Genomic DNA, 22739 nt, shown 5'->3' on the forward strand with positions numbered 1-22739 from the left:
GTTTTAATTTGCATTTCTCTAATGATTAGTGATTTGGGGGGCATATTTTTATGGGCTTGTTAGCAATTTGTATATTTTCCTTGGATAAATGTCTATTCAAATCCTTTACTCAATTTTTAATTCGTTTGTTTCTTTTTTGTTGGGTTTTAGACAAATATGATGCTTTATCTCCCACCAGCCAACCAAAAGACAAAAAAAAAAAAAAAAATCCCCAAACTCTCCAAACAATCACCAGCTATTGCCACATATTTCTGTTTCCTGTTATAACATCTTAAAAGAGTTATCTCTACCTCTTTACATTCATTTTCCTACACCATAAGACAATGCCATATTATCTAAATATATATTTAAAAAATATATAGGCAAGAAGCCCTCTGTGCTATATTTTTCTGTTTTAAATTTTCCCATTTGTCCCAGAGAGATGAGAGATTCTATACTTTGAACAAAAATCTGAGCTATAAATTGCTTTGGGGAGAAGGAGTGAAAATTATGTGAGGTTTTTATTTTTGAAATGGCGTTTTTTTCTATGCAGTTCGCATTTTCTAACTAAATATATATATTACTTTTATTAAAATATGTCAACCTGAGTAATCTGAGCAACTAAAATTGTGGCCTAATTTTGCTTGCTTGTTTTCCCTTGATATCTCTCTGAATAAAAAAAAAAAAACTAATACTTGTTTTATTATTTTTAATAACATTAAAATATTTTCAAAACCCATAATTTGAATCATATTAAAAATAATCATTATTGGCTAACAGAACCTTGTATTGCAACCATGTGCTTAGTGCTTCTTTTTTATGCAATGAGTCCAAGGACTCCTGTTAAGAAGAAATAAAATTCTCTCTTTTAGAAGATTTGACAATTTCAAGAACCATGAAATAGTTCTATTATTTGTGGTAATATCTAGACGGGATAATCTAAATATAGAGTAAAGGTTGTATTCATGAAAATTCGCCTCTCAGTGTATTTATTATAGTAAAAAGCAGAAAGTAGTCACACAATATCTAATATAAAACAATGATATGAAGACTTTGTAGCACTATGAAATACTTATGATACATAAGTGAATAAAATAGGGTTAATAAATTGTATATACTGTATAAGGTAGGTAAAATATTCAAATAAAAATACTAGAAATTATATTAGTCCTAAAATGGCAAAGTTCTAGAAAATTTTAATATCTGTTTTCCTAGGTTGTGTAACATTAAATATATAATAAATAATTTACAATTTACTAGAAATATCTAATATTTTAAGAAAGAAGGAAGCTGTAAAAAGCAAAGGTGCTGTTATTACATATAAAATCACAAAAATAGTTGCTACTATATTTGTTTTTTTAATTATTTTTTATCACTTTTGCTATTACAGTTATCCCAATTTATCCCCCATTACCCCCCTCTACCCAGCACCACCCACTCCCTCAGGCAATTCCTCACACCATTGTTCCTGTCCTGGGTCATAATTGTAAGTTCTTTGGGTACTCCATATCCTATACAGTAGTTTACATCCCCGTGGCTATTTTGTTACTACCTATTTATACTTTTACTTCCCTCACCTCTTCACCTATTCCTTCACTCCCCTCTCCCATCTGGCAACCATCAAAGCGCTTTCTATATCCATGATTCTGTCTCTGTTCTTCTTATTTGCTTAGTTTGTTGTTAGATTCACCCAAGCTGGCTCAGTACACCCTTCTCTTGTTGAGGCCGTGGCTGCTGTTGGCAGATCAATGAGAGGGATTTACCCAGGCCAGTCAGCTGCAAGGACTGGCTGTGACCAGTTACCATCAACCTCCATCCTCTGTGGAGGATCAGCTGTGTAGGGGCAGGGTGGTGCTGCTCCAACATGGTCTGTAGTTGTCCACTGGGGGCACTGGTCATTGGGGTTTTCCAGGTGGTGCAGGCCAAGGTCAGCCCCCACCTATGTTTTGCCCAGGGTCACCCTGGCTGAACGATAAAGCAATCTGAGATGGCGACCACTTATGCTGGGCTTGAAGTTTCCCAGGTGAAGCCAAACTGTGAATCTAGGCTGGCTGCTGCTAATGCAAAGCCTGGGGCTCACTGAGGCCAGCTGTTGCTTGTTTGAGAGGATTTAGGAAGTTGTGAAGCATGAGCCAATACCAGCCATTCATATGGAAAAGCAGCTTGGGTGGGCCTAAAAGTTGGGTCAGGGAGAGTCTCTGGGGATCTCCAAGGTGGGTCAAACAGTGTTAGTCAGATTGATGGAGTCTCAGATATGGCACCAGCCTGCCAGTTCTGTGGGAGGAGGGTTCAGAAAACAGACAGTGGCCTCTGCTGGCCTTATTGCCAGACACCTCAGTTTCTCTCTGTATGCCACTGGTGCCTTTCAGGCTGCTACCCCGGTGCTGGAGCTCAGAGGGAGTGAATCTCAGTAGGTGAGTCTGTGTGTAGGTTCTTTAAGAGGAACTGCTTGGGGCTCCAGCAATTTCTACCACGGGCTCAATCTCTGCAGCCAGGAGTTGTGGAGACTTATCTTCTTGGCTCTGGAACCCTGGGCTGGGGGGCCTGGTATAGGTCTGGGACTCTCGCTCCTGAGATACCCCCCCCCCCGACATATCCAGCCCCCGACATATCCCCCCAAATTTTTACCCACCACACGTGGGTGAGGATCCAGCCGCTCCTACTAGTCTGGATGGATGTGGTTTCTCCATAGCTATCAGACTTCCATTCAACTTGATTTATGATTTCTGACAGTTCTAACTGATGGTTGTTTTATATTTTAGTTGTAATTTTTTAAATCATATTATTTATTTTTAGAGAGAAGGTAAGAAAGGGAGAAAGAGAGGGAGAGAAACATCAATGTGTAAGATACCTAGACCTGTTGCCTCTCGCACACCCCCAACTGGGGACCTGGCCCACATCCTAGGCATATGCCTTGACTGGGGATTGAACCGGCAACCTTTGGGTTCACAGGCCAGCATTCAGGCCACTGAGCCATACCAACCAGGGCTATTTTAGTTGTAATTTTGATGTGATTGTTCAAAGAGTTGAGCCATGTCTGCCTACATTGCCATCTTGACTGGAAGTCCACATGGAGTTTCTATCAACTAATACACAATAATGCATTTGCTGAAAAAGCTGAAAAGTTATTATGTTTTAACTCATAATAACTTTTTGATGAGTAAAATCTTCCAGACACAAAGTTCTCAAGTTTCTGTTGCTGAAGTTTCAAACCACTAACAGATAGTGAAAAAAATTTGGGGGCAGAATACCTAGCATATACCAGTATGTTTGTTAAATGAATGAAAATATAAAGATGGCAGTGCCAGAACAGGGTCCTAAACCGCTGAGTTTTTATGGACATGGATATAAGTAATGGAGAGATCAGTGGGTCCTTAGAGGAAATACTCAAAGGGCTGTAGAATATCCTTTTTTTAGTTATGTGGTAAAAAATTCCAAGGAAAAAAAAGCTAACATTTACATATTTTTCTTCCCTCTTTTCCTCCCCTGGCACCAATATGGTGTTATGTAATCTTTGAGAAAATATTTACAAAATGACCAAGCACATGGTCAGTAGACCAGACAGATGAACTCACACCAATATCAAAGGCAGGACAGACGGGATGAGCCCATGAGTCATTGTGTGAACCTCCCTTAGAGTGATGATCCCCCCCACCCTCTGAATCCATTTCAGAGCCTCATTTGCTCTCCTAAACACCTCAGCCTAGAGAAGCTTCAATGGAGTAGCACTTGAATAAAAAAGGCTCACAGGGCTGCTAGTCCCGGAATCTGGGCTGCAGCCAGCTTCCACAGTAGGTGACTCATTAATAATCAAAGAGTGAGGAAGCTGGTTCCCTGGCCTTCTTCACCTGGGAAGGAAAGAGCTGCCAAGACAGAAATGCCCACCAGGAGGAGTGCATTGTCCACAGGTGCAAGTGTATACCCTGGCATGCTTGCTGACTGCTTCGTGAGAATGTTCTACTGCGGGCTTCAGCCAGTGAGGCTCAGGGAAATCAGGGAGTGGTACCCAGAGGAAACCTGGCCTTCAACCTGCAAAGGAAGAGAAGAGAGTAGAAATTCCATAATGTTAGTGCCATACACCTGATATGCACAGAAATAAGACTGGAAAGACCCAGTCCCAAATGTAAACTGGTAACTTTACTTGATGGGATTACCAGTGAGAGCTATTATCTTATTTTTTGTTTATCTGCATTTTCTAAATTTTATATAGTGACTGTGTTTTCCTTTGGAAAAGGGGTAGGAGAAGAAAAATGTTCCACTTCACACACTGGAGAAATTAGCTGGTTTGATGCTCACACAACAATTTTCTAAGGAAAGGGAAGCCCACATCACCATCCTCAGTTTGCAAATAAAAAACTGAGGTCTTGAATTTACATAATTTTGCACTAGGTTATAGTTATAGTTGTCTATGAACCAATATCACAGACAAGCCCCTTTTTGGATGCTTCCCTCCCACCTAGCCAGTACAGCCACCCACTACCCTGAAGCCTTCTCCTATTGTCTACCGCTTGTGGCCTGCCGGAAGTTTCTGTTCATTGTTCAGTCAATGGCTACTTGACAGGAAAAGGCAGAACCCTTTATTCTGAGACCTGGGATCTACAATACCCAAATCAGCAAGAAGCATCAAGGTGACCTGCTTTCTCCTGTTTATGGCTTCTCTTTGAAGAGAGGAATATTAGAGACAAGAAGTTCACTGGTTTACCAAAGATCACACAGCTAGCAAAGGCATAGCTATTATGTAAACCTGACATCTTCCTGTAGAACTCTGTCAGCCCCTCAGTAAAATCTTCAAGATTCATTCAAAACAATACAGCTGTGGAACTCTCAGCTGGCACACCACCAGAGCTAGGGGAACCTCTTGGCTCTTAACCTTCACCAGCCAATGTGAGTCGAAGCACTGGAGCTGAGAAGTCAGCCAGCACAGGTGGGATATCACTTGCATCCAAAAAAATTAATCAAATACATTGAAAATAACGGGAGCCAGGCTTCTCACTGATGAAGAAAAGAGGTACAAAAATGGAAATGGGAAAACTAGAATAACGTACATGATGTTGGATTGCAGTTGGAGACATTGGTGTGAATGTAGGTTTTCCAAAATACATAGGTACAGATATAGATGATATATGTATGTGTATATATAGCTCTACTCACTGAGGGACCCAGAATCAATAACACCCTGGGAGCACTGAGCAATTTTAATACCTAAATCTTGAATTCTAAATATTTTTCTCAACTAAAAGGAACTATGGATCCATGGAGAAAGGCTGATTCTGAGGCTTAAGCAGGGAAAATGTCATATGAACCTGGAACTTCCTGTGACAGGAAATATGGAAGCCTATAAAGAATGATGGGGACAGGAGCTTGAAAGTCTGGGCCAGTTTGAGCATCAAAAGAAACAATGCTAGTAATGAATTATAACTCATTCAATGAAACAAGAATCTGTAAATCCATACTGATATAAAAAAACAAGAAGGAAAGGCTCTACTTCATTGCAGAATAACAACTAATAAGTGTAGAAAGAATGGTAGCATTATATAATTATCTGGGTCAGGTAAGAAGCATCTGTGGATGCCAAAATTTATGTACAGAGATGTCATGGGGAACCAGATAGTTACACAGTCTTAAACTATCTCCCCACAAAATATTAACATCTTAATGAATATTTACCAATACTTACTAATATCTCATTAAAGTACTTATTAATGTATTGTGAAGAAACCTGACAGACACCATTTTAACCAAATAATAAAAATCAACATCACCATTAATAAATTAAATTCACATCATGTACCTTTTGATAACATGCACTGAGAACACATAATTTTTTCTGTGATCTTCCCATAATATACATAAATCTAATCATGAGAAAACATTAGGCAACCCCAAATTGAGGAGCGTTTACTGAAGATGACTAAGGAGGCAGCTAACTACGCACAGTGCTCAGTTCTGGAAGTATAAAGGGCGTCGTCATTGGGACAATCAGTGAAATTTGAGTGGGGACCTTTGGATTAGAAAATAGTATGATACCAATGTTAATTTCCTGATTTTGATCAAATTTTTGAGGCTATGTAAGGACTGTTCCTATTTTAAGGAAATACACATTGAGATGTTTAGAGGTAATGGAGCATCACATGTTTGCAAGTTAATTTCAAATGCTCAAGAAAAAATAATATGTGTACATAAATATAGATAGAGAGAGAGATGGAAAATATGGTGGAATAATAACAACTGGCAAATCTAAGGAAAGGTATATAGGACTTCTATATACTATTTCTCAAAACTGAACATTTTCAATAAGTTTAAAATTATTTCAAAGTAAAAATTACCCCAAAAAGTATATGATAAAATTCAACACCAACTTCTAACAAAAGTAATCAAATAATTTGAGTATAATTTGAGACATTTTTCTTTGCTTAAGTACATAGGAGTTTTGTTGCTATTTTTAAAAAATGGGATCACACTATACAAACTCCTCTGCAACTTGCTTCTTTCACTTAATATATATCTTAGTGACCTTTCCACATCAGTAGAGATAAATCTACCTCAGTCTTTTAATTGCTGCATAGAATTGCCTTATTTTGATATTCTTTCACTTTTAAACCAAATCCCCATTCAACGATATTTAAGTTGCTACCTAATCTTCATTAAAGTATGTATTTTCTTTTTAAAATTTTGCTACTAGATAAGATCATGTACTTAAAGTCAGCATGTGAATGACTCAATGTCATAGGAGGAAAAAAAATCCTCAGGCTTGGGTTACCAAAGTATTCCAAAGTAATGATAAATTCAAGGTACAGTCTGTGCCAATGAACAAAATGATTAAGACCTTTCAGCAGGGCCTGAATTTTCCATGTGCCCACTCTCTGGCAGTGCAGCTAGCAAATTTTCAAGGTGTCTTATTTCTTTCTAACAGTCTATTCTCTTTTAAAACTCTATTTTATTTTAATTTAGGAGGACTCTATTTGTCAGCCCACTTAGGAATGAGCTTTCCTTGTCCTACAACTGTTAATGTTTTACAAAAGGCATGCACGTGTGAAATTATTCAGGCATATTTATACCCAGCAACAATATAGTCAGAGAAAGCCATTTTGTCTGCTGCATTGGTTGCTAAAGAAGAGTTTCTCCCTTGATATACTCCCTGAGAGTAACAAAGTTTCTGCATGCATGTCCTTATTCTGTAATTAGAAGGGGGAAGTGGCAGAGGCATCCATGAAAGAACATAAGCTTCACAAAGCAGATGGGACTGGGTCAGAGGTATTTGTAGTGCCATCACTCTGCCGACATCCTGGGGAGAGACGTTAAGCATAATAAGAGCAGAGGCTGGGTCAGGATGAGCATCCAAAACCTTGGACATTTCTCTTGCAAAACTGACCCCAAGTCACCGGGGAGTCACTGGAAATACAAGGCATGATTTATGTATATAAGCAAAAGGTATTCTTGTTTGTGGTTATTTTTGTGAGGCTTTTGAGTTTATACATTGAGGCCAATGAAGCTAAAAGAGAGGATATCCCAGGAGTCCTTCCTGCCTGTTTCCATTTCTTGTGAAGTGACATACTCATCAAAGAGCCAAGATCTTAGGAATGAAAAGTTTATAAACGCCACTGTCCCAATCATCCCTCAAATCAAACTACATGTGATGGACATATCACATTAAATCATCATCATTCTTACAGCTGGGGAAAAATGCATTTGAATGGTTATTTAAAGCTTTTAGGAGGTAAGATGGCAGAGGAGTGAGGAGAGGTTGCGGTTTTAGGCTCCGGAGACCCGTCTGCAGTTTGGTCTAATTGCAGACAGAACATCTCAGTGAGCAGCTGGACATTGGCGGGAGTTGAGCCAAGGCACTGCTGGATTAGAGAAAATCCATCTGGGAACAACCTGTTTAGTGAGGATAGCGGAGAAAAAGGGGACGAAACGGGATTCCTGACTGGGGCGGCTGCCCGAGCTATGGCGGGAAGCACACAAAGGATTTTTGGCGACCACAGGCTACCCCAGAGAGGAGTCAGGCGGAGAGCGGATCTCTGCCCACTGGCAGAGACGGGACTCGACCAAGTGGCATTGGCGCTGAAGGACAGGAGACAGCGTGCTGCCGGGCAAGTGAGAACATAATTCTCCTTTATATTTTTCTCTAGTGGACGGTGGAGACGGGAGGAAAGTTTGGGGGTGGTAGGCCGTTCTGGAGGAGCCCAGGCGCAGAGGCGCACTCATCCACTCCTCAACCCTACCATTGGGTCGCGGGGGCGCACATAGGGAAGTGCTCTCATTCACTGACCCAGGTGCGCGGGGCCGTGAGTCCAGGCGTCCCTCGGACACTCCCCAACGGACATAAGATCAGTGCCCCAACGGGCACAGGGAGGGCCCACTGAACACGCAGAGGACTGTGCACAGACACCCCTAGACAGCTCCCGTGGGTGCAGGGCCCCAGGCTGGAAAGCAGACCACTAGCGCAGGCTCTGTTTGTGCCCACCCAGACGGGTGAGGGAAGGTGGGCGGCTGCAACACGGGAACAGCGGGAGGCGGCGACCCACGGACGCTTGATTCCACTGAGCACAAGTGTCCCTGGCCCTGCCCTAAGAGGCGAGAGACCAACTCCCGGAGCTCGGCTCAGCGGGACTGAGGGCACGGGGCGGCGCGCAAGTGCAAAAGCACCTCAGCCAGGGGTCAGTGGGCGCCAATCCCGGGGAAAGCTCTCGGGCCGCCCGCGCGGGCAGGGACACCTCGGTACGAACGCGGAACCGCCGCGGTCCAGCGAAGGCAGGAGCCAATCCCGGGGAAAGCGCTCGGGCCGCCCGCGAGGGCAGGGACGCCTCGGCGCGAACGGGGAACCGCCGCGGCCCAGCGAAAGCAGGAGCCAATCCCGGGGAAAGCGCTCGGGCCGCCCGCGCGGGCAGGGACGCCTCGGCGCGAACGGGGAACCACCGCGGCCCAGCGAAAGCAGGAGCCAATCCCGGGGAAAGAGCTCGGGCCGCCCGCGCGGGCAGGGACGCCTCGGCGCGAACGGGGAACCGCCGCGGCCCAGCGAAAGCAGGAGCCAATCCCGGGGAAAGAGCTCGGGCCGCCCGCGCGGGCAGGGACGCCTCGGCGCGAACTGGGAACCGCCGCGGCCCGGCAGCAGTGGGCTCCAACCGCGGGGCAAACTCTCGGGCCGCCCGAGAGCGCAGGGGCTTGCGCGCAAGGGCACCTCAACTGGCTCCAGCAAGCAGCAAGGGAGCGCGCCATGCCGGCAACCGCGGGCGCGCACCATAGCGGCAACCGGGGGCGCACACCAGTCCTGCAAAAAACAAGAACCTCTGACCTGCCACACTAGACCAGCTGCGGACCCAGAAAAAGAAGGCAACACACCAAGGCTAAAACGGAGTAAAAACATCGATTTTTTTTTTTCCAAATTTTTTCTCCCAAATTTTTTCTCCCTTGTTCTTTCTTTCTTCTTAATTATTTCTTTTCTTTCCTTCTTTCTTTATTCTTTTCCTGGGGTTTTTTTGGGGGGTTTTTGGGGGGTATATATTTTTTTTTAATTTTTTTTTCTCTCTTTTTTCTTTCTTTCTTCTTTATTCTTTCTGTTCTATCTTTCTTTGTTCCTTTCTTTCTTCCCTTTTGGGGTTTTTTTTAGGGGGGGTTTTGTGGTAAATTTTTTATTTTCTTCTCTTTCTCTCTTCTTTTCTTTCTTCTATTTTCTTGGGGATTTTTTGGGGGGGTGTTTTTCCTTCACCTCTTCCAATAATAACAAACTTTATCTCTAACGTGTTGCATATAACCTCTCCTTCTCATCCTTTCTCTTTAATCGTGGTTTATTCGTTTGTGTGTCTAGCTTAGCCCCCCTATCACTCTAAATAATATAATATAATTACTATATAAACCCAAATACAATACAACCCCACTTTCTTACTATACTATGTATTTTTCTATCCTTTTCTTCTATTTTTATTAACATACAATGTAAATATTACTAACTGGCTTGCACAGTCTCAACTATTATTAATCTATCAACCCCTCTATCAAAAATTATATTTTTCCTCCCCAAAAACAACTCTTATCTATTCTTCTGATAGTATAAAAGCTCAAATCTCTTTACATTTATATTAATACGGGCTAGTTGGCTAACGATAGCAGGATAGAGTGGGGGATACTTTCTGAGGGTGTGGGTCTCCTGCCTGGGCTGTGTGTTTATGTCTTTAACAGCATATCCACAAAAGAACTCAAGACAAAGCAGATAGAGTGACTCTCAACCAAGTAGCCAGAAGGAAGATCCTATCAAAGAACATCTGAAATATAACCGAACAGCATAAACAAACGACATAAAGGGTAACTCAAGACCATCAGGCTCAGGATATCAAAGAGACTGCACCACTGAAACTCCCAGACCTTCGATAAAGAATATTACACCACAAAGGAGGGAAGTCAAAGCAGACTACCCACCCCCCAAAATAAATAAATAAATAAATAAATAAAAACAAAAAGAATCCAACATGGTAAGACGCAAAAATAACCCCTCAATGAAAAGAAAAGAGGAATCCTCAGAAAGAGAGATAGACGAAATAGACATAGCCCAAATGTCAGACATGGAATTCAAAACAATGGTGGTAAAGAAGCTCAATATACTCGACATCCTTAAAATCAACTATGACAACCTTCAAGGAAGTTACCAGCAGCTCCAAGAAAATTACAGGGAACTGGCAGAGAACTACACCAGCATAAAAAAAGACATAGAAATTGTTAACAGGAACCAGGAAGAACTTAAGAATACAATCTCTGAACTGAAAAACACAGTAGAATCAGTCAAAAGCAGACTTAACGAAGCAGAGGATCGGATTAGTGAGTTAGAAGATAATGTAGAGAAAAACTCCCAGACAATACAGCAAAATGAAAAACGATTGAAAAAATATGAACAAGATGTAAGGGAATTACAGGATAGCATTAGGAAAAATAATTTAAGGATCATCGGAATACGAGAGGGAGAAGAAAAGGAACATGGAATTGAAAATCTGATAGGAGAAATAGTGACAGAAAATTTTCCGAACCTGATGAGAGGAAAAGCTATGCAAGTCCAAGAAGCACTGAGAGTTCCAATCAAGAGGAACCCCCAAAAACCCACTCCAAGGCACATCATAGTTAAAATGGCAACATTCCAAGACAAAGAGAGAATCCTAAAAGCAGCAAGAGAAAAGCAGCAAATAACATACAAGGGAGCTCCGATAAGGCTATCAACTGATTTCTCAACAGAAACATTACAAGCCAGAAGGGAATGGTCAAAAATATTTCAAGCAATGAAAAACAAAGGCCTACAACCAAGAATACTCTACCCAGCAAGGCTCTCATTCAAAATAGAAGGTGAAATAAGGAGTTTCTCAGACAAAGGAAGACTGAAAGAATACATCTCCACCAAACCAGCATTGCAAGAGATGCTAAAGGGACTGTTCTAAGAAAAAAAGAAGAAAAAAACAAGAGAGGAGAGGAACAGCGGTACAAAGGGAAATGAATAAATACACGTCAATAATAACCTTAAATGTAAATGGATTAAATGCTCCAATTAAAAGACATAGGGTAACGGAATGGATAAGAAAACAGGACCCACATATTTGCTGTCTACAAGAAACACACCTCAAAACAAAAGATTTACACAGACTGAAAGTAAAGGGATATAAAAAAATATTCCAAGCAAACGGACTGGAAAAAAAAGCCGGGGTAGCAGTTCTCATATCAGACAAAATGGATTTCAAAGCAAGGACAATAAAAAGAGACAAAGAAGGACACTTCATAATACTTAAAGGAACAATCCATCAAGAAGATATGACTTTGATAAACATATATGCACCCAACATAGAAGCACCCAAATACATAAAGCAAATACTAGAAGACCACAAAAAGGATATCAACAACAACACACTCATAGTAGGGGACTTCAACACTCCATTATCAACAATAGACAGATCATCAAAGCAAAGAAACACCAAGGATATACAGGCATTGAACAACACACTAAACCACATGGATCTAACTGATATATATAGAACTTTTCACCCCAAAGAAGCAAAATATACATTCTTTTCAAGTGCACATGGGACATTTTCAAAGATAGACCATATGATAGGTCACAAAACAAGCCTCAACAAATTCAAGAAAATTGAAATCATATCAAGCATCTTTTCAGATCACAATGCCCTGAAACTAGAAATCAACCTCAGGGAAAAAAATCAAAGACACCCAAACTCATGGAGATTGAATAACATGCTATTAAATAATGAATGGGTTGAACAAACAATAGGAGTCAAAAAAATGGGGAGACAGAGAAACAACCTCCCATCAAAAGGAAAGGTAGAATCCCCAGAAAGAGTGCTAAATGAAATAGAGGGGAGCGAACTATCAGATATGGAATTCAAAACATGGATTATGGAGAAGCTGAATGAGCTCAGCGGAAACTTCAAAGAACTCCAGAAAAACTACAAGGAACTCACAGAAAATTACGTGAGCATGAAAAAGGACATAGAAGCTATCAATAAGAGCCAGGAGGAAATGAAAAATACGATCTCTGAATTGAAGAACACAGTAGAAGGAATTAAAAGCAGGCTAGAGGAAGCAGAAGATCGGATCAGCGAGCTGGAGGACAACCTACACAAAAACTCCCAGACAATGCAACAAAATGAAAAAAGACTGAACAAGACTGAAGAGGTTCTAAGACAGCTGCAGGACAACATGAAACGTAATAATATCCGTATCATAGGAATTCCAGAAGGAGAAGAAGAAGAGCAAGGGATAGAAAACCTCTTTGAAAAACTAATGACAGAAAACTTTCCTAACATGACGAGAGAAAGAGTCACGCAAGTCCAGGAAGCACAGAGGGTCCCAATGAAGATGAACCCCAACAGGCCCACTTCAAGACACATCATAATTAAAATGCCAACATTCAAAGACAAAGAGAGAATCCTAAAAGCAGCAAGAGAGAAACAACTAATAACATACAAGGGAGCTCCAATAAGGCTATCATCAGATTTCTCAGCAGAAACACTACAAGCCAGAAGGGAATGGCAAAAAATATTCCAAGCAATGAAAAACAAAGGCCTACAACCAAGAATACTCTACCCAGCAAGGCTTTCATTCAAAATGGAAGGTGAAATAAGGAGTTTCCAAGACAAAAGAAGGCTAAAAGAATACATCTCCACCAAACCAGCATTGCAAGAGATGCTAAAGGGTCTGCTTTAAGAAGATGAAGAAACAGAGAGACAGAGAGGAACACGAGTACAAAGGGGGAAAATGACAATGAATAAGTACTGAAAGAAAGAAGGAACTTCTACCATTTGCAACAACATGATTGGAACTAGAGAGAATTATGCTTAGCGAAATAAGCCAGGCAACAAAAGAAAATTACCTTATGCTGTCACCTGTTACAGGAAACTAATGAACAACACAAACAAATGAGCAAAATTGAACCAGAGGTATGTAAACAAGGAATAAACTAACAGTAACAAAGGGGGAGATGGGAGGGAGAGAAGGGGTAAGAAGGGGAAGGGTCTAGTCAAAGAACATGTATGAATGACCCATGGACATGGACAACTGGGTGGGGACTGACTGTGGGGGGGGGCAGGGTGCAGGGAAGCAAGAGGGGGAAAAAAAAGTGAGACAACTGTAGCGGAAAAACAAACAAACAGAAAATTTTTTAGTGGGGGGGGAATAAAAATATAAAGAATAGAAATGCAAGTTCAGTGAATATTAGAAGGACAAGGATTTTCCTTCCGATAAGACAGTCCTACAGATTTAGAGACTTGTATGTGGGTTATGTTACATAAATTAACATGTGTTTTCTGTTTTCAAAGGGCATAAGCCTACAACCTCATTACCTGAGTGATTATCTGTATGCATAGGCCTCACTTAATCCTGTCTGCATTGCTGCCTCCTGAGACTCAATGGTTTGGCTGAACTAAGTGGCTGGGTTGGTGAAGAACGGGGTGGTCTGTGGGCTTCACTTTAAAACTGGTTTCTCTTTTCTATCCTAATGGCTTGGACAGAAAAAGCCCAGAGGCCTGAGATGGGGGAAACCTAAAATATTTCCCTCAGTCCAAAATAAGTATAATGGGCAAAAGGGTTTTGGACAGGTGAGATGTACCTGGCACACCTTCCTCCAAAGAAGCCCTTCTTTTCCCTAATGTGGGACATTGAAAAATTAATACCTGTCTTTTGTCATCTAGTGGTTACGGATTAAATGATGTCCTTTAACCCTGTTGCCCCCAGAATACAACAAGGATGCCAGCCTGTCAAACCAAGCATGCCGTTGTCCAGAGACAGCCAACCAACCTGGAGTCTGCACGATCCTTCCCCTTGTGGGAAGGCCACCCTCCCCTCCACATCCCCACTCTTATTAGGGATTTCTTGACCCACGGGTAGGTAGGACGACGACCATGTCCAGCTTGAAGCAGCTAGAGGAGCCCGAGACCTTCATCCATTGTCCTTTATAAGATTGTAAAGGGTCTTAAGTCTGAGAGGGAGGAATTGTTATTTTTTATTGTTAAAATATTTAACTAATTAATTAATTAATTTTAAAAAAAGAAGAAGAAGAATATATGAAAGGGTGAGGCGGGAGAGCTTGTATGTACGACCCATGGGCATGGACTTGGAGAGGGGATTGTTGGGGAAGGGGGGTGCTGGGCGGAGGGGAGCAAAGGGGAAAAAAAATTGGAACTATTGTAACAATATAATCAATAAAATATACTTAAAAAAAAATAATGAATGGGTTAACAATGACATCAAAGAAGAAATCAAGAAATTTCTAGAAACTAATGATAATGAGCACACAACAACCCAAAACCTGTGGGACACAGCAAAAGCAGTCCTGAGAGGGAAGTTCATAGCAATACAGGCATATCTGAAAAGGCTAGAAGAATCTCAATTAAAAAACCTAACCACAATGCTACAAGAACTAGAACAACAACAACAAACAAAGCCTAGGGCAAGAAGAAGGAATGAAATCATCAAGATCAGAGCAGAACTAAATGACATAGAGACTAAACAAACAATCCAAAAGATCAACAAAACTAGGAGCTGGTTCTTCGAAAAAATAAACAAAATCGACAAGCCTCTAGCCAGTCTAATCAAGAAAAAAAGAGAGAAGACACAAATAAACAAAATCAGAAATGAAAGAGGAGAAATCACGACTGATACCTCAGAAATACAAATGATAGTTAGAAATTACTTCAGACAACTGTAGGACAAGAAATTTGACAATCTAGAAGAAATGGACAAATTTCTAGAAACATACAACCTTCCAAAACTAAATCAAGAAGAAGTGGAAAGTCTCAACAAACCAATAACAAAAAAGGAAATTGAAACAGTAATCTAAAGCTTTTAAGTAGCTTTTGTTTTTTAATGTACTGTTTACTCATGAAGGCTTACATTTAAAATTAAGGCACAAGTAGGCCTGTAACAAAATCACATCCATAGATGCTCATTGACTTTTCCAAGCACTGTATAATATATTTCCCACCCCCTCCAGAAAGGAAATATATAATTTAGAGTGTGTTCCAATAAGTATAGGTTAGGTGAAAATAATTGATACTACTATGAAGACAGGAAAAGAAGGCCAACCCCTATAATTTCTAACAATTTAAACAACTGAAAAGCAACTCTTCCAAATAGAACAATAAAGTATGACATTATATTATCCTTTTTGCCTAATAGAAAAAGAAAAATAATTGGAAAATTACTAATAGTCTAACTAGTTCAAATAAAGCACAACTCACAAAGTGCTTCATTTCAGATTGCTGAGTTTCAAGAGTTTTAGTAGGCATTCTAGAGACATATACTGATGAATAAATTTCCCAGGCATTTCCAGAGAACTGGTAGATGTGGCTGTGATAAAAAGATCCATGAACATATTCATCATACTTGTTGTTGGACAAGGCAGTTGACCTAAATTCTCTTGCATCTCACATGACACAATAGCTTTGTGGAGGCGTGCAGAATTAAAGAGTGCTCCAGAAATATTGAGTCATCCCAAATAAGAGAGTCCACACTGATCACAGGTGCAATCCCAGAACACATTATATTCATTATTTATCTAATTCCAATCACTTGAGGTCATTTTTATTTGACTGTTTTTTTCAATCCTTTAAGAACTGAGAGGTACAAGGTGTGAATGTGCCCCTCCGATCCAAAAGTCAGGTGACCTGAATTGATTTCCGGGCCTTGATGTTGCCTCTACCTCACTTCCTCAGTTATAAAATGGGCCAGAACTCACCATGTCTTCATGTAGAATTCTCTGACAATAAATGAAATCTTTAAAAGTGCCACTCAGACTAAACTAATATCTATCGAGATATCTACCCTGAGACAGGCACTCTGTTACATATTATACTTACATTTTGTCCATTTAATCTTCACAATAACTCAATTAGGTAAACATTATTAGCTACATTCTAAGATAAAATGAGGAACAAAATGTTGAATGACTCTTCTCAGATAGCACAATTAGCCATAGGCAAACCTAGGACTCAAATTCCAGTTCAGCATTCTTTCTGTCTTATTATTTCTACTTCATATATTCAAGATGCTATTACAGCAATAAGATTTTCCAAGACAATAAAATTTTTGGCAACTACCAAGAAACTGTATTATAGAAAGCAAAGAGGACCACAAAGATCATTTGCAAATGGGTTTGAACCAGGATTTTGAGCACTTACAGTCTAAGGTCAGGGTGCTGTGACTGAATTTTCTAGGGAGGCAAAAATATGCGTATATGAATATAATCTGGGAAGGAGAAAACTCCAGATTCCTTTCTGAAGGAAACAAGGAATGTGTTAATTTAGGACTGAGGATGAATTGAGATATATCAGAAATAAATATTTGGCTGACAGTGGAACACTGACTCAGAAATGAGAACACCCAAATTCCTGGGATACATACCCATTCTTAGATAATATCTATCAAGTGAGCAAGTTCACTGCCTGTGAATAACTGCACAGCCCAGGATCCCTCAGAACGTATTTAAAGCTGCTCTGTCACTAAGGCACCAACATTCGATCTGTTCTTTCCAAAATAGGTTTTAAAAAATTCAAAAGGAAAAAGGGCAAGAGCCCTGTAAACAACGTCTTCTGCAGCTCCTGTGAACATTGCAGCTACAGCGAATATCAGACAGTTGGTGGCAAAGGCTGAACAGACTTTCAGCCTGATGAGAGAAAAGTCTCCAGGGTGACCATTGCAGGAAAAAAAGAGCAGCTTCTCCTTTCTGCTGCTCAGTTATCATGACCTGAAGAGGAGAAACCACAGCCGACCCACCTGTCTGAAAGGAAGATGGTTTGGTGAGCACATTTCCTCGGGAGATATTTAATGTTTACCCTGCACTATGCTCTGGGAAGGCACGTGGCTAAAGAAAGAAGCCAGGCACCTGGAGTTCTAACGGTCTGAGGCCCCCAGCTGCTTTTCAACTGCTTTTTAGGAGAAAGAAGTTCTCTCTGTGGGAGACAAGTCCGTGGGAAGTAGAGGTTGTATCACAGAAGGCCCAAAGTCTTTAATGATTGATAACACCCAAATTGGGAGTACCACAGAATTACAGTGCTACAATCTCTCATCCAAGATTTAGAAATCTAGAAACTCTGAAAATAAAAGTTTTTTTGTTTTTTTTTTGTAATTTATTTGACAAGCAAAACCTGACCTGACTTCTTCTGGTGACAAAACCTGATCTGGACTTAATGGGAGGGTGTTACAGGGTGCTGCCCAAGCTCCTAGGGGATTATGAAGTTTTTAGTAAATGCACCATAGTATCCATCTTTCCAGAATCTGAAAACAAAATTATGAATTCCAAGAATTGATAGTTCCAAGTTTTGGCTGTGGACTGTGGACCTCTATTCTATGTCCTTATATGTTCTTTTCCTTTCTTCCTTTTGTTCCAAATGTTGGTTAATCTACCTCTTATACAGTATAATTCAGCTAATCCACAGGATCTTAATAAGCAGGTATACATTCACAGAAAACTCACAACTTGCCAAACCGGGTTGCAAAGTCAACCACCAAACTCTGGAAGAGCCAAACTGCACAGGCTGAGCTTTGCTCCCCAAGAAAACAGCACTGCTCGCAGGGAGCTCAGAGGATTCTGTATACGGAGAGCACCTAGGACAGCCTCGCAGGGAAATCACCCAAGAAGCTTTAAAAATACAGCCTTAAAACTGATCCACTTCACCAATAGCTAACAACCTTACCTCTGTCAAGTATCACATTTAAAATTTTATCAGTGTCACACATTAAAATTTTAATCCAAGTCCCGGTGAGCTTTAGAAATCCAAGATCACAGGTGCCTGTACAATCCCAAATGCTCAAAATTTTGTCAGTGACAAGCAAACAGAAATACATACTACTAATTCTCTTTCATGGTTCTTTCTTGGTGAAATTGTATTATTCCAAACACACTGTAAAATAATGGGCACCTGACAATCGCTCCTTTTGAATGAGAGTCAGTGGATGAACTCAGATATCTGCTCAGAAGAGGCACTTTATCAAGAGTTGCTCAAACCCACAGACAGGGCCTCTGGATCACAAAATGCTATGCTGTTTTTTAGGGATCTGATAGTCAAATATTTTCTCGTCCTAAATGCCAAGCTTGTTTGTTGTAAATTTAACACTCTTGAGTAGAATACAGATATCCATAAAGAACTACAACTTTTAAGCTATGCTCTAAATATTATATCTAGTCTCCCATGTGTATTTAGGAAGCAAAGTAAGGGTCATCTGCTTGGAATTTTAGAAATCTAGAGTGGATCAGGAATAATGTCTGCCCCAGACCACTACTGTTTAAATGCAAGTTTTTAGCCCAGAGCTTTGTCACTTCTGTCAGAATGTATGACTCCTAAATCTTGTGTGCTTATGAATTTGGGATAAAAACACACCAAAATAGTGCAAGCGCGCACACACACACACATGAGAGAGAGAGAGAGAGAGAGACTTAAAATTAAAATGAAATTTAAAAAGTTACTACTTCTTGATGAGCCAAAAATGAAAAGACATAACTGCCTACATTTATGAAAGAAGCAAATAACAAGGAGGGGGAAGGGTTAGTTAGGATATGATAACCAGAAAGTACAACTAAGATTCATGGGAAGGAAAATTTTGTGCTATATGACAGAGGTAGCTTGTGGCCAAGAACTATTTCTCCCTTCGTCCTGGTTTTTATTTGGGGGTGGGGGGGACAGCAGTGGACCCACTCAAAGGATGTTATTTCCCAAACTCCCTTACAGCAAGGTTTGGTATGTGATTAAGTATTAAGTTCTGGTCAGTGACATATAGGCAGAGTTTTGAGTGGGATATGGAACTTCAGGTGGGTGGGGATGAAAGAGAGGAGGAGGGGAAGAGAGAGGGGGAAGGCTGCCCTAAAGTGGCTGGCTCAGTTCAGGCGCAGGCTTTTAAATGCTTTCTCCGTTATGGAACAAAGAGTTCCAGTGGCCAACTGGGCATGGGTATGAATGGAACCTATCACTAGGATATGAAGCAAAAAGAGAAGAGCCGAGTCCCTAATCAGTTAGTGGAACTGCCATATTTACTCTAGACTGGCTACCTCTGGACTTCTTTTACTTGAAAGAATCGAAACTTGTGATTTTATTGTTTTTTGTTTTTGGTTATTATGATTATATTGAGCTGTCTCATAAACTTAACTGACTGAGACTGGTAGAAGAAAAAAAATGAATCAATCCCAGGACCCAGGATTCTGGCCCTTGCTACTCAAAGTGGGGTCCCTGGAAGAGCAGTCCGGACATCTCTTGGGGCTTGTTTGTAATGCAGAGGCTCAGGCCCCTCCCAGACCTACTGATTCCAAATCCACATTTTAATAAGATATTGGGTGATATGTATGCACAGTTTGAGAAGTTTGAGTAGCACTGATATAGAATAAATGCTCTTTGGAAAACCAGACTAAATATTATGAACTTAAATGACCTGTTGGGCAGTGTTCTTATTACCTAGATTCATATCCTGAAGAAAAAAAAGACACTGAGAAAAATGACCTGATTTTGATGCCAGACATCAAACATATATTTTCAAATGACAACTTTCTCAATAGGTTCAAAATGCACTAAAGAAAAACAAATATAAGTTTATAAAAAGTAAAACAAATAAACAAACAAACCTAAATTTGGGCATTTTAAAGATACAATTCATAATTAAGAAGGGTGCTGTACACATGAGAAAGCTGCCAAAATCTAAAACCAATAACACTTTTGGCTAGTTATTACACCAGAGCTTTTATATTCTCAATTTTAAGTTTCTAACTACTAATTCTCTGATAAGTTTGGTTACATCCCAACTATTCAACTGAAATTTTGTTTACCTGGGCAGCATTTAAAAGTGAAAACAATACTTCCAACGTGTACTTTCAGTCTGGAAAATTTCTCCTCTACTCCCCAAAAGGACTCCCAGTGAGTAATTGCAATTCTTTAAACGCATAAGACATTTTGAATCAATTAATTTTAGTTAATTTTCAAATAATTTTTCTACAGCAGTGTTTAGATATAATTTACATACATTAAAATGCCAAGATCTTCATTGTACTGACAGATAAGTTTGAAAATGATATTCACCCATGAAACAACCATCAAGATACAGGAGGTTCCATCACCCACAGAAAGTTCCCTCAAGCTGCTCTGCAGTCATTCCCCATTTCCACTTGCCACACAGAGGCAGCCACTTCTACAATGGGATCTTATTCTTATGTGGCCAGAAAATGGAGTCAAAAATGATATTACAACTGACAGCTAATAAAATAGCACTAGGAACCATAAAGCTCCATGTTGCCTGCCTGTGCCCTTAATGTGTTTTAATCCTCTATCAAAAGCTTATCTACTGTGTGATACCAAGGCATGCAAAAGACTTTGAGCTTTGTTCACTTAACAGTGTGAGTATTGATACAATTTGCTAAAGCACTGGCTATACTTGAGTGGATTCTTCACCTATTCTCTTTAAGTATGTTTAAATAGGTTTTAAATAGGTTTTCCTGTCCTCCCATTTCTGATACCAAAGAGAGATAAAAAGTAGAGTGATTTGCAGTTGAAAATACAGTTTACTTCTTTAAAAAACAACAACAACAACAACAAACTTTTGATTATGCCAGGTTATTGTGCCAGGAGTTACTAAGCTAAACATTGCCCCTTTTGTCCTAATCCAATCTATTTAATTAAATATTAGTGCACAAAGAGGAGCCCGTGAGCACGCTCTCCTTCTTAGAATCAATTTTTCACTAGTTCACTTTTCCCAATTTTAGGAGGTAGCCAATGATTATTTACACAGCCCTTACAAGAAAATTATCAGAAAAGCACTTTTAGGTTTTGGTACACTGAAAATGTAAGAAACCACCAACATTCACGGTTTTACTTACAAGCCTAAACAACCAGAACCGAGGTATACTATCAAAACAAAGTGTACGAGGCCATGCACAGTGCAATGCCGAGTTACTCTTAACCAGCACATCCATACCCTAGACAGTCATTTTGTTTCTAATTACAATCAATGGAGCCCAGCATCAGAGGGTCAGAGTTCTGTTTTGGGGCGCGTTGCTGCATATTTGGGTGCCAGTTCTTTGATCAGATTCACATAGTCGGCCTTTTCCGCGCAGGCCCTGCACTCTTCTCCCCAGCTGTCCAGGATCTGTTTCAGCTCTGCCACTCGCATCTTCCACAGGTCCACTGATGCTAAGTCTAATTTCTTTTCTAAATGACAAAAAGGAAACACACAACTTTTTAAAAACAAAAACTGTTCAACATTTAGAAAGGCAAATGGTGTTACTTATCTAGGTGCTGAGAGCAGTTCCATTTTCTGTGGAAACCAAGACATACCTAAGGAAAGTGTATATAAAGTGTGTATATACAAGGCTATTGGGGTAAGTTGTGCTTTATCAGACTTCCTCTCCATGGAATTATATGCGCTTCACACAGGGGCTTCCAAACTGAGTAGCTTTGCAGCGTCTGCCACCATGCCTTCACAAAATCAGCATTACTAAAGTGAATAGCACTGCATTCTAATTGCTGCTCCTAAGGTAAAAAGAAGGTAATTGATGGAAAGAAGTGCCTTGGGACAGCCTTGTGTGTGGCCAACTGAAATCAGATCATAATTATGGTAACTAGGAAGTTATGTTTCACCTTTTATAAACAAAGATAAGTCTTCCGCAAAACAGCTAAGCATACATATTACAAAGCATTATCGAATCTTTAAATACAAATTTAAAGAAACCCCAACATGTGAATATAATTAGGAGCATTCTTATTGATCCTTGTTGGTTTCAGATCTCTGCTTAACCTCACCTGATCCCCACCCCTGCTGAGATAACTAATTTATCACAGCTTTCACTTACAGTCCTTCGGGGTATACCCACTTCTCTAATGCTAGTGCTTCAGGCCAGTCAATCTGGCTTCTAACATTCTTGCTAATAACACTTATCACCAACATCTAACTTCATTAGCAAGACTACTGTTTTCCCATCTACAGTTTATCTGCAGAGAATGTCAAGAACTCAACTACTTCTTGATTGTCAAGCCCAAAAAACAAAAAAATAAATTAAGCCCATCTATATTATACTTATGATTATAATTTCCCTATATAAAAAAAGTAATTCTCCTTAAATTTATACAAAATCAATTATATCCCAATAAATTTTGGAAAAATTAATAAAAGTTGGATTTTAAAGTGTTATTTATTTGAAGGGTTAGCTACCCTTAAATTTTTATAGTGATACCCATACTTTTAAGATACAAAACAAGCAAAAATATTCTTTCAGGTCAAAAAGCAAAAGACAACGT

General features: G+C 40.0%; 1 protein-coding gene across 1 annotated transcript in view; it reads right to left on the reverse strand.

The window, feature by feature from the left end:
- Positions 1-20014: 20014 nt before the first annotated feature.
- CDNF (cerebral dopamine neurotrophic factor) overlaps positions 20015-22739 on the reverse strand; it is a 30882-nt gene continuing 28157 nt past the window's right edge. The window contains exon 4 of the mRNA XM_090268009.1: positions 20015-21653. Coding sequence (XP_090124135.1) covers positions 21475-21653 — 179 coding nt within the window. The 3' untranslated portion in view covers positions 20015-21474. The remainder of the gene's footprint in view (positions 21654-22739) is intronic.

Source organism: Furipterus horrens, unplaced genomic scaffold, assembly GCF_987537825.1.
Source record: "Furipterus horrens unplaced genomic scaffold, mFurHor1.1.pri manual_scaffold_2, whole genome shotgun sequence".
Lineage (NCBI taxonomy): Eukaryota > Metazoa > Chordata > Mammalia > Chiroptera > Furipteridae > Furipterus > Furipterus horrens.